Source organism: Anser anser (assembly GCF_964211835.1).
Source record: "Anser anser genome assembly, chromosome: 1".
NCBI lineage: Eukaryota > Metazoa > Chordata > Aves > Anseriformes > Anatidae > Anser > Anser anser.
The window spans coordinates 208,684,751-208,698,355 of record NC_139720.1 but is presented as its reverse complement, the minus strand read 5'-3'; the positions used below and the strand labels follow the sequence as shown (position 1 = coordinate 208,698,355).

General features: G+C 42.1%; 1 protein-coding gene across 6 annotated transcripts in view; it reads right to left on the bottom strand.

Annotated features, from left to right (window-relative positions):
• TENM4 (teneurin transmembrane protein 4) overlaps window positions 1-13,605 on the bottom strand; it is a 1,267,116-nt gene that overhangs the window by 91,567 nt on the left and 1,161,944 nt on the right. For all 6 annotated transcript variants that reach the window (XM_083820251.1, XM_083820252.1, XM_083820255.1 and 3 more), the window contains one exon: window positions 7,113-7,329. In XM_083820251.1, coding sequence (XP_083676377.1) covers window positions 7,113-7,329 — 217 coding nt within the window. The remainder of the gene's footprint in view (window positions 1-7,112; window positions 7,330-13,605) is intronic.

Genomic DNA, 13,605 nt, shown 5'->3' with positions numbered 1-13,605 from the left:
AAGGATACAGGAAAGCTGTTCACCAAGTAGGAAATGAAGAGGAACAGACATCGATGTTGGTCTCTGAAGTTATAAAACTGGTCCAACTATAATGGAGAAGCGAAAGTACTTTAGAATAGATTTTTATAGGAAATGTAATGCTTAATAAAGTTGGGCTGTGCTTTACTGCAAAGTTTCGGTGAAAAATCCTTTTATTCACAGTGTGGTTGTCTAAGAAGTGCTTTAAAAGTTGATGATTCTTTCCTTTACTTCAGCACAACCAAAGAAACACACTCTCTTGCTTTGTACAAGGTCTCAAAGAAGCAGAATCATGCTCTCATTTTTTTAGGTCTGTAAAACCCATGTCAGGTTCAATAGCTCATAAGATGCGAGATAATTTTTGTACCTAATACAGAATTATGCTCATTTCATAATTTTTCAGAAGTGATCCTAAAACCATTATTTCTATGAGAGTTAGAGACTTTATGGTGCAATAATTTTCAGGAAGAATAATGTATTCATGTCAAGTCATAAAAAAAAAAAAGTCTGCAGATCTTACCAGTTTTGTATTATCATAGTATTTTATGTCTGGTATTTATTTTGTAAGCTATGGCCACATATTCAGCTCTGCAGAAGACCCAAAATAAAAGCAATTCCTCCCATTGAATTCGAGGTATCATGAAAGTCAAACTGAACAGGACAGAAGAAATACATTATTTCCAGGTTAATTATAAAATGAGCTCCCTTTTTCTGACGATCAGAGGAAAAGTTCTTTAACTACATATAAGCTGCCTGATAGCTTTGTAGTGATCCAAAGGAATTAGGAAAAAAAAAAGATTCAATAAAACATATAAGATTTTATGATTGGGATTTTAAAACTGATTTGCTATGTATGAGGTTTTAACCAATTTAGCAAGTAAATGTCACACTCAAAGGACACACTCTTCCTGATAAATCGAAATGGTTGACAACTGCACTGGGACTCAGCTGTTAGCATCCACCAGCTAGAGGCGGCTGCCCAGAGACTATCTGGCAAAGCAGAGCTTCACCCCAGCAGTGCAAAGCCCAAATCTGCTCACACCAGCCTCCCCGCAGCTTGGGGCTGGGATGCAGATTTTGTGCTGGGCTGGCCAAGGGATGCTCCAGCAATCCTGCCTGCTCAGGGATTGCCAAATTTTCAGAGACGAGCAAAGAGCTTGGGGCAGAAAGCTCCAGGTTTTTGCAGAAGGAATGTGTCCGGGTCCCACGTGAGAATCATTACAGCAGAGAGCTGATATTTCCTTTGAAGAAGGCAGAATGAAATAATCAAGTCACTCCACTGAACAGGATATGCTGCTCCTGGTGATGTTGATTTATCAAATGGAGCTACTGACTCAGCTCATAGCCATCACGCCGGTCATGTCTATCAACCAGCAGTATAAAACAACGGCCATGCGGGCTGCTCTTTTTTCAAAGGAACATACCCCGAATATTGGATAAATATTAATCAAATGTCAGTGTGCCAGATCCAAGAGAGTACATCAGCATCTACAGTGCAGTTTAAATTCCTAAAACCAAATGTGCACATCAGCATCTGTGTAATCCATGAGGTACTTAACTCATTAGGAGAGTTTTGCATTTCTGCTTGGGAGTTTTGAAGGCTCGGGTTTTGCTTTCTGCACGTTCCAGGAGCTCCCAGGTGCACCGGTATCACCTGAGACCTTCAAGGTCCTGCAAGCTCCTAAGCCTCCTTCGAGGTTTTGTCCTCATCTCTATTTCTTCTCTTCATATTTCCCATTTCCTCTCTGTTTTGCTGATTATATACGTAGCAAGCTATTTTATCCCTAGTATAATGCCTACTTTTTTTTCAAGTATTCCTTCAGTTTTGAGCATTCTTTCCCCACTGAGAAGAGAAATCAATAGTTTAATGTACATCAACAGAGAAGGGATGAATTCATAATTTCTTCAAGCGTGACTTTCTCTTGTAGATAGTCCCAGAAAATCTAGTGCAAGAGTTCTCAGTAATAAATATCCAATAATTTTTAATATTTGTTAAAAACTGAATCTCAGCTTCTCTAATGACTGTACTCAGAACTTCCTTTCACTGCCACTTGTGAAAGGGGAATATAATTACGTTATGATTATGCTATCTATATTATGGAAAGAAACATAAAAATTGATTGGAAATTTTCTTTCAGAGAGTCCTGTGGGTACAAACTCCACGAAATGGGAGTAGGTAGCTGCATATTTTGCATTAATTTATTATATGGAAATAATGGCATGCTCAATGCAAAATCACTTTGAGCTGAAATAATGCCACAGTATATAATTTGAAACCAAAATAAAAAGGCAGACGTTGAAAAGGCACGTATATATGGCCTGTACACCGAAAAGGTAAGTTTTAAAAGTATGCTTGTCTGCGTGTACGAGCAATAATTACCAAAATAAAAAACACTGGGCCTTTGAAAATTCCTCATTATTCTCCTGCATTTCACAAAGCTGTGATTTGTAGCTAATGAGTAGTTAATTTAAGCAGAAAGAAACAAAAATAGATTGGAAGAGAGTAAATCTGGGAAGGAGATGGTTTGAGGAGGAGCACTGGATGGTGTCTAGTACCTACGACACAGCGTTAAAACAGATGCCACATTTATCCCTCAGATCTGTCCAAAGCCATGCATGGAGCTGCTGTGCTCTGGGAGCTCCTGCATGGCCTCCGAGGTGCCTGCAGCTTTTGGGGTTCCCCCCTCCCATGGTATTTTGCTGTCAGCTCGAAGGAACCGCATCCTGCTGGAGGAGGGCCAAAGGGATGGTTTGGACCAGCCAGCCTGGGAGGAGTCATCAGCAGAAAGCCACACTGGGTTAGTTTGTTGGGTTTTTTTTGACTTCTCTCTAATTTTGTCTTTGGCTAGGACAAGCAAACTCAGCAAGATCTGCTGGAGGAACCTGTAGGATCAGGGAGGTGCATTGTACAGCCTGGCATATGTGGAGGCACAGGGGGGTGGAGTGGCATGTTTGGGGATCCCTGCTCACTGAGCAGTGGGAACAGAAAGGTGCAAACGGCATTCAGATAAGAATTTTTAACCATTAAAACTTACTACTTTCTGTACGTAGGCTATTGACATGATGGCAATAAGGGACTATTCTTGCAGCTGATACCAGATCCTGCTCTCTGATGTGTCTTCATAACTCAGGGGGTTATTTCTAGCTGCCTGTTTAATTGGGAGGGGTTAACGCTACTGGCAGCAAGTAGATACACAAAAAATATGCCAAAAAAAAAGAAGGGGTTTAAAATGCATCTACTTAAAAATCACCTGATTTGTTTTAAAATATTCTTTACAAAAACCACCATTTCTGCACATGGTTTTCAGCGGTACATTAATCCTCTGCCAACACTTAGCATAGACTCTGTGGATCAGGGCTTTAGCCTGTTCTTGCAGTTTTCTGACACTGTCCCTCAAGAGAGAACAAAGATATCAGGTGTCCTACTTGAAAGTCAACAACTTGACACCGCTGCATCTTGTGCTGCTCCTTACAATGATGGACAACTAAGAATGGCTTAAAAATACAAAGCAAACAGCAAGAGTAAGTGGTTTCAAAATCAATACACGAACGATCAAGTAGCAGAAGAGTACTTGTTATCTGTTCATCAAAATGATGTGAAAAGACATTCTGTGCATTCAGAATTTAATTTAGCTACTTGCTTTATCATCATAAACACTCATTTCAATATGGGCAATGATTATTTTTTCTTCCCAAACATGAATAATATATAATTGCTGGTATTTTGGAGGAGACAAGGTCTTTACCTTTATCCATCTGGGTAATTTATCATTGTCTTTCTTTTTCTTCTGCAGTGGTGAGAGAGCTTGTCAGCTCAGCTTGTTCTTAAAAAGCTGGAGTGTAATTCAATAATAAATTCACTCAAAGGCTAGCTGTCACGAGGCATTCATTTATTTGTATCCATTAGGTGATCTGCACTGCTGTTCTCTCTAAAGGGTAGCTAAGCTGTGTCTCTGAAGCCCAGGAAATGCATTGTACAGGTATTCAGTCATCTCCCTCACTCTGCTGCCTCTTCTGCAAGCCCATACAAGAGCTGCAGCCGTGCTGTGGTGTAACACCTCCTTTCCAGCTGCAGGGCTGGACGTAGCAGCCAGGCATGGCCTGGAAAAGCCCTGAGAGGCTCTGGTTCCTCAAATCCCTGACCTGAAAGATGAGGAGTGTGCCTGTGCCATGTGTGTCTCTGCAGGGCATCGTCCCCATGGCAGACAGAGGGTCCCCTCGTGTCGCCTCTGCTTATGGGACTGCTCACAGCATGTGTCGTACAGCAGTGTAGAGTCCTGACCTACACCAAGAAGAACATGACTTCCTGAATTGCAGCGGCAACAAAGGGGAGAAGTGTCCTAAGTCAGGATGTCAGAGCTCTCCACTGGAAGAAAAAGATTTCCTGCCCTCCCTCCTGCTGGACGAGGTTCTGAGCCAGCAGCTGGAAGGAAGAGGAAAACGGTTCATCTTGCCCCCAGCTGCTGCTGTAATCTTCATGGAGATGTAGTTTGACGGTAAGAGGGATTTTATCACCAATCTGTTTTTAAACCAACAGGAGGAGATTTAATGAGAACGCTACCGAAGAAAGGGCATAATCACACAAGAAGATACAGCTGTCCCAGGCCAAGGCTGCCTGCAGGATGCTCCTCCATGGAGAAGGCTCTCTCTGACCACCGCTGAAGTGCTGCCATTTCCAGGGTGACAAGAGATGTCTGCTTAAAGGTTCAGCCTTCTGACAAACAGCCAGTTGGAACTACAAAGAGAGGCTAAGCAGGCAGAAAACGCTTGTGACGGTTGAGTTTATCCAGACCTGTAGGACTTTTAAGAACTAGCAGGAACTCACGGTATCTTTTACCATCTCAAAAGAGTAATGTCATTTTTAGCAACCCAACAGACCAATAAGCCCAGATTGTGTGCTGTGGTGCTGTCTCGTGGGAAAACATACCTTCTGCTGAAATCCTTCACTGTTATTTGCAACTGCTCTTGTGATGAGTCAGATATTTAACTTGAAAGATGCAATAAAATCACTGCCTGAGGTGGCATGTCTGTGGACCATATTTAGTGATACCCACCCCGTGCTGATATTTTAAGAAAGGCAACCTCATCAGTCATCACTGTCTCTGTATAATTCTTCGTGTTAACTTAAATGGAACAAGGAGCTCCATTTATTAGTTTCACTGTAGTAAATTAAAAGCAATCATTAAAACCCTTCCTATTGATTTGAATCTTTGCATTCTCTCACTCTAATAATCTATATGCCAAATAAACATTTCTGCTAGCAGGTGCTTCTTCTGAATTCTGAATCCTTAGCAGGGCATTTACAGATGGAAAGTAATTCTTTCCTACATAGAGATCTGCCATCAGATCTATGAAACTCATGTAACTCCTGTAGGAATTTATGTGGCCCTACGTGACAGTCTTTCTGGTTCTCTGCTGGCACTCCCAGAAGCAAATTTACTATATAATGAGAAATTCACATTATTCCCCTCACCTCTCTGTATTGGTGAATGCAGACTTTCTTTAGAGAGAAGCTGCAAATTGTTATCACACATGCGTGAAGATTCCTACAGTTCTTTAGCTGCAAAGAAAAATCTGTTAAACATGACTTGTGTCTACTGAAATCCTCTACCTACCAAAACAGGTAGCTACACATGGCTCTGAGACCACAGTCCGCCGTGGAAAGGCTTCCAACTGTGAGCTCAACTGAGGAATTACAACTCTAAATATATCAGAAAATGGAATTGTGAGTGTAAGTTATTTTAAGTTCTGAGACCTGATTTTACAGCAACATATCACAACTGACAACAGAGGATTCACTGTTCTAGCATTGAGTCTAGAGCCTGGACTGTTCAGTATCCTGAATCTGTAATCTTGAGAATGCTGGCAAAGGAAAACTGTTTGCTACATAATGACTGCTTGGCTTTGACCTGAATCATTGCCATTAGCTTTTGTGGACTCTGAAGGGCTTGGCAGCAAGACAAATCAGAGAAACTATCACATCAGGCCAGTTCCCTGCCCTTGGCATGCCTCTAAGTGGTTCACATCTGAGGTCAGCCTGTAGACCACCAGAGATGGTGACACACAGGAGGTGGTACCCACGGGAGGTGTGACCCAGGGATGCTGGCAACGTCCCCTCCTGGAAGAGCATTAGGTCAGACCCAGAAGGGCCCGAGAGGCCTGCTGAGATGCAAGTACTGAAATAACTACCCGTAGGAACACGAGGATTGTATAGTTTCAGAGCCAAGCTATTCACTGCTGTGCGTGGGAAAGCTGAAAGTAAGCAGTTAATGACTAGGTGGAATTCAGCCGAGTTCAAACCTCAGTGCTGAGAACCACCTCGTGGCTCGGGGTCACCACTTCTGAAAGGCAACATTCGGAGCAGGCACCGAATGATCTAAGAATCTAATGCCCCAGGGTATGTATTGTGGTGTCCCGCTACAAGCACACAGTTTAAAGGGGCTGCCTCTCCTGACAGCCCGGCACTGCCTGAACCGAACGGCTGAAATGCAGTCGCAGACGTGAACGGCATAAAATCTCTTTGTCAGTTCCTATTTCGTGATGATGATTGCAATGAATGTCTACGTATGAAAACCAATTTATATTCAACTTGATTGTTTACGTCAGCATTTGCTCTAATAGCCCTCCCCAGACTGTAAGATTTTCTCCAGGCCTTTGGAATCTATACAGTAGACTGTAAATATCATTCCAGTTTCCCTTTCTGTTGGCTCTGTCAAACCTCTGTTTAATGTAGAAGAAGGTCTGCCATTGCTAAATGTACTAAATAGTTCTGGAGAATGACAGTCACTTGAACTAGAAGAGCCCTGCTGAACGGATGGCTTTTGTTCCTTGAAATAAGAGAAGACAGGACAGATGCAACTGCCCATGCGCACTGGGAGAGAAACATCTTTTCTTACTGGGTGGCAGGACCTTGCAGAAGAGGAGAAAGAAAACAGAATTATACCAGCCACAAAATTTTACGGGTATTTACTTCCCTGAGATGGTTTCCGTGTATTGCATCTTGCTGCTATTCCTTCTTAAGCCATTCTACCTCTTTCACTGGTCCAGTGGCTCATGCTTTCCCTCTTACTGAAGAAAAAACAAAATTAACTTACCCTCCTTCAAAGGGATTGTCTCCTGGGATGATGTGAGTGCTGTCCTTGCCGATCAGGAACTTGATCCGATCATAGAACGAACGCAAGCTCTGCTGGGAGACAGGGGCTTGTGTCTCCTGGATGATATCCAGGGGGTCCGGGGAGCCCAGGCACAGCGCGTTGACGTGGCACAGTGGCTGCAAGCAGCAGTCTGGGTCCATGCAATCAACCAGGCCATCTACAGAAGGATAAGAAAGATTAGAGCAAATGTAACATGGATTGTTGCAGACTTCATGGTGCAAGAGCACTTTATAATGCAGACAGAGAGAAACGTGAACTTTACACCTGCGCAGAGAAAGACCTGTTACCTTAATGCCCCAATAAAGAACATCAAGTATGAATTAATATCTGTATATACATGAAAACACGCATACACATGAGACCAGAAGCTAAAGAAACCATATTTGAGGTTGATTCTGGGACATGCCTTTTCACATCTCGGTCATTGAGATAACTCTGGAGACCCTAAAGGTTGGTGTGTTTTTTATTTCTGTCCATATACCAACGACTTTTTTACACCACTCCTGTTGCCTGTACAAATCACAGGCAACCTTCATCACACCAAAGCAGGGTCACTTTCAGTAATACTCAAAAATGGAGAAAGCCATGACATCTACCATGGCTACAGAGAGATCTATACACGCAACCCACTAAAGATTCTGGCTAGATAGATGAGAAGGCAAAGATTTTACTGGGAAGGTTCAGTTTCTTTTGGCCTTTGTTACATTTATTTAATGCAGACAGAGTAACAGACAACCGAAAACTCTCAGGATATAAATCTTGTATTTTCAGCACCACTAAAGTAATAAATAACAATAATAGCAGTGGACCCACATGAGAAAAGCTTGCCAAGTGTGATCTAGTAAAATTAGAGTTTGTGTATCTGTCAAGTCATCAAAAGCATAGACACTATTACTTCCCCTCCACCCCATCATCACCATAGGAGCATTCCCCAGTTCGTTTTAAGACGGCATTATTCATTGCAAACAGCTAAGTAAAAAGTAGCAACAGGAAAGGAAATGCCCAAAAAGCTCAGAGGGGGACTGATGAAGCATCACATTTAGAAATAAAAGTTGTTAGCGTGTAGTTGAGCTGGATCTTTAAACCAGATAAGGGAACTGGATGTTTTTGTTCTGGGGTAATGAGATATGGAGCCCTTCACTTCCCAGTCGTCATTTCGAACAAGACAGCTCGATAGTGAATGAAAATTGTTACCATGTGATGGCTGTTCAAAGACCAATGAACAATGAGTGGTGGGTCTCCGTGTAGTTGCTGGGAGCTCTATATATCAGAGAAACCACCTTTACAGCTAGCATCCTACTGACAGCTTCAGCAGAGAGGCAAGAAATGAATGAGCTTGGAGAGCGAAGATGTCCTGAGAGGTAGGTCTCTCCTGAAGTGGGATGACATTTGGAGTTGTCAGGATAACGCATGTTCAATTCCAAAGAAATGGTAAATTAAGACAAGCCAGTTTGTCATTACTGCAGACTGTGAGCTTCAGTTTCATCCCAGTTATACCAGTGTGAATTAGAAGCCCTTTCACTAATATTATTGGCATTACTTTGAATTTACTGTAATATAAATAGGATGAGAATCTGATCTGTTATTATTGCGGTAGCACTTGCGAAGGCTTACGTGTCATGCACTAGGATTCTGTTGAGTTATACCTCTTCCGTTCTTGGAAGATTTTAGTGCCATAAAACATCACTTGCAACATCATTTCATGTGGTTACAGTTATACAGAAAGCTGAACAAAATCCTACTCCATGTTCCCAGAGCTTCCAGTCTACGTGTGGGTCAAGTGTGATGAATATCTGCTCTGTGCACACATTCACACACACACACCCCGAGTCATTTTCACAAGTGCTCTGCACCTGCCATTAATGATAATGGGAGCAGTGCTAGGCTAGCAAAAGTGCTTTTGAAAATCCCATCCATTATCCTTACCTCTGTCTGTTCTGATATCTCTACATCTTTATAACTCCTCACAAAATTGCCACAAAAATTTATCAGCTCGGGCACAAAATCTACCCATCTGCCTTCTCTCCTGATGACTAGTGATAATGAAAAAGAACTAATTACGTTTTATTTGCCCATTAAAAAAAAAAAGGACTTGCTGCAGGTGATTAGGCCAGTAGGATTCTGGAAGGTCAAATCTCAGATGGAGCTTGAGATACTGTTCATAGAACAAAGACCTGCATAGATGTAATATGCTTATCCATAGCTACCCACTGGAAAAAAATATAAGAAAAGTACATAAAAGAAAAAGCAAACCAGCCTTGTTATTGTACTGATTACAGTTTCAAGCAAGATAAAATGTTGTCATTTTCTCCCACACATTTATAATGTTTTCTACAATAAAGGCGGTGTGGTGAGAGGACAGCAAACGAGCTGCACCCTACCTCTTCATTACCCTGTCTTCAGTTCAGACATCAGAAATGTGTTTTGGGACCTGAAGCTGCAAGACAGCAAGGAAATACTGTCTCTGCAGGAAACAGCAGATAAATGTTTGAGGACCAGATGCACGGGGCAGTGTTTTGTACAGGTGGGAGTGCTGAGGCCTCATCTGCAGATTAGCTTTGCAGCTAATGTGTTTCAGGCCTGTATGGAGTGAGTTGCGGGTAATTACACCAGCGAGGTTTGTCACTGACATCTTACAGCCATTTAGGTCCTCAAGAGCTGAAGTGGGATTTAGCTACTCACCTCTAATACCAGCAGCAGTTTCAGGACAATGCATTTATTTAGCTTGGAAAATTTGAAGACTGTTTCTATCTGAGAGGTGGAAAACAGCAAGAGATACAAACCAGGTCATGAGTGTGATGTGTCCATCTGAACATTGTTTTGTTGTTGTTTTTGTTTTGCTTTTCTGTTTTCTTTTGTTCAGTTGTATGGGTCACAAGTAATCCAAACAGAACAACAAAAACAAAAAAACAAAACCAAAAACAAACGTGGAAAGGCAGTACCCACAGCAAAGGAAAATATATCAAGATACGATCTCACAAAAAAATACGAAGTCATAATACAAAACATCTCTCAAATTCCTAAAGCATAAAGGTGATTTTTTTTCTTAGAACTCACTGCAAAATTTTCCAAGAGAGGCAACAGAAGGAGGTGAACATGGTATCAGTGACTTTTGCAGCCCAAATTTTGCCACAGCAAAGCCCCGGAGGCCTATGATCTACGTGTGGATTCCTAACTCCCCTGTGCTCCTGGAGCACAGATGGGCAGCACAATAAGGTCTCAGTTAGGGCCATGTTTATACAGCCCTGGGTTTTAGAAAACAGGGGTTTCCTTATACTACATACAACCGTGACATGACTGAGACACCTCAGACCAGAGAACAAATGTGCTGCTGAATTATCTCCATGCAAGATTGAAAGTCCTGTGTTTGCAATAATTTATATACTTTAAGGTCAAAAAGGCTACTATGCTCTGCCTGTCAGACCTCCTATATACACAGGCTGTTCATTTTCCCCCCCCAGAACTGGATTAAAGCCTGTCTTTTAGAAAGATATCTCATATTTCAAAGCCATCTGATTACAGTGAGCCCACCACTTCCTCCGGTAAGCCGTTCAAATGCTTAATTACTGCTAGGAAACTGCATCTTATTTCAAGGTCGAGTTTGTCTAACTCCCATGTCCCACCACTGGAATTTGTTTTGCCTTTGTCTGCAAAGTTACCAGCATCTCCTCCTGCCCTGTGTGATCGGATGTCTTTGCCATGTGCAAGTCCCTCCACACTGAGCAAGAAGCTATTCCAAACCCTTTCTCTGAACAGCTGAGGAAGACTAAAGTTCTCATTGTACGGTTTGTTTTCCAGCTGCTGGATTTTTTTTTTAATCTTTTTAATGTTATTTATTTATTTATTTTTCTATCCTTTGATCTCTTTCCAGCAATTTCACATGGTTTGTTGTATGTGGGCACCAACACTGGACACGGAACTACGGCAGCAATAGTAGGTACAGAAAAGAGCCCAATTCCCTATTTTGTTTTATTTTTTTATACCTCTAAGGTTCACAGTAGCCTTTTAGCAACAGCGTGGCACTGAGAACTCATGTTGAGACAATTATCTCCAGTGACCTCTAAATCCTGTTCTGAGTCATTGCTTTTCAAGAGTCTCCAGCCTCCTAAGTATAACATGCTTTCCTTGTTCCCAGGGGTATTACCTTGCATTTTGCTGCATTAAGACACATTTTGTTTGATTGTGACTGTGTAGTGATGTGAGTCAGATCACCCTGTATCAAAACGAGCTGGGTACGCTATTTATCACCATATCAAGCCTTAGGTGATCCCAAGATTTTACCAGGAAAGATTTAAACAACACTCCAAGATAATGATGAAAACACTGAATAAGGTTGGATCCAACAAGCAATTCCGAGGAGCCCTTCTAGAAACTGCTTCAGCCACGGATCCCTTTCATTTCACAAATTAACTCTGAGATCTGTTATTAAGCCAGATTTTAACCTCATGTTCTTTGGTATTTCCATGGAAAATGAATTTTTACATCTTTGAGGTGTTTTCCTGCGTAGACACAGGTGCCCTAAACTCCCAGGCTGGCACTCCTGCCAAAAATCAAACTCTTTAGCTGGACCCCCTTTGTGCAAAGCCATGAAATACCTTTTGCAATCTCAGAGTTACCATGGGGTGGATCAAATCCTCGTCTCTGTGAAAAAGGAACCACTGGCAAGGTATTGCCACATCTGGTAAGTAATATGATCAGTGGGTTGCATCTTTAACTAAGAATTATGCAATCATAGCTTAAGTTAGACGGGATGAGACCTCTGGAGGTCATCTTGAGAGCCCTGTCTCATTCCCTTCAGAGAGAGGCTGATATGAAGAAAAATCAACAGGACTCTGCAAAACAAGTTCCTTTCCTGCTATTTAGGACAAGAAGCTCCAATTTGTTCAGCTAACTTTTTTTTTTTCATTTCATTTTAAACCCTTTTTAAAAATTTTATTTTAAATCTGAGTCCACCATGATCAGATAATCTGTCCTCTGTCTAACATTAGACCGAGAATTTTGCTTTGGGATTACTGAATCTAGCTCGTATCTCATTTTAAAGATCAGACATCCACCAATACCATTACTGAGCTCTTCCAAACACAAACACTGCAAACTCTTTGGGAGCAGACATTGTCTTTTTATTTTGTGTTCACACCACATCCGTTCTGGTCCCAAAGTGCTCTGAAAACCAGTGCAACCCACTGAAATAGGAACAGTTGTTAAAGATCTGCATCTATAGTGGGTTTTCAGCCTGTTCTTGCTACAAGTTTACTTTGTGGAAGAGGGTAAAGTGTAAGACACCTGTGCATACCTGCGGATACCTTAATAGCAGCTAATGGACAAGGGAAGGGAAGAAGCCTGGTGTTGCAGACGGCTGTCTCATCTCATGTGTCCTCAAACACCTCCTTTCTCATCTTCGCCTTACTACCTTTTGCCTCTTATCCTTATGAACAAGGGTGCAGATACAGAAAGGGATGTATTCTGATGGCCTACTGCTGGTGCAGAGCTCAAATCGATTTCTGACTGCTGAGAGGGACAGGGTTTGGTTTGCAAGAGCAGGCAGTTTTTTCTCAGTCATTGCTACCCTGATGTTAAACACTCTGACTGTAGCAACTGGGACAGCTAAGTTAGATCCTGACAATGGATCTGAACGCTGACCTTATTCAGAAAGAGTTTCACAAGATACTCAGTGTCATAGCTGTCTGCTATAACTACTCACTTGGATGCCAGACTTAAGATGACCTAAAATTACTGGGCTTTCAGGCATTGCTTGTGACCCATCACTTTCTGAAAATCATGGCCTTTACGAGGTTTCAAGAGCATGCAAAAAAATAAAAAAAAAATACAGCCACCCAAAACAACTAGAAAATTTTGAAAATCTGGAGCTGCTGGGTTTAGCGTCGAAGACTCAAGGCTGTGCCTTACTTTGCCCACAGGAGTTTCAGGTGGGCTGGAGGATCGCTATCTCACGCTCATTGGTATTCACCACACAAGGAGTTGATGGATCCGAGCCAAATGTAATAATCTTCTCAAAAAAAACCCCAAGCCAACAACAAACTGAAACACCAACAGATAAACTGAACCTGTCCCAGGTGTGTTATGATGGAAACAAGGTTTGTCTCCCGGGTGGGATATGCTCCTTCCCTCCCAAGCACCAGGAGGGGCAGGCAGACAAATAACTAAAGGGGCTTTGTGACTGTCTTCCTTGCATGTAAGCCTTCACGCCCAGACTCTCTGGCTTCCTGCAAGCCGACTTTGCTAGGAATGGATTAAGAACCTGAAGCACAAACCCAGCCATTCACTGATAGGAAAAAGAGTGTGCCTGTTGAGCACCACCGCTCATTAGGAGAGGCATCTCTTTTGGCTTACTTCTGAACTGTGATGAAATGAGTGTGACATATCACCTCCCCGGAACAAAAACTAATTGTCATGTTCACAGCCACTGCTAGCC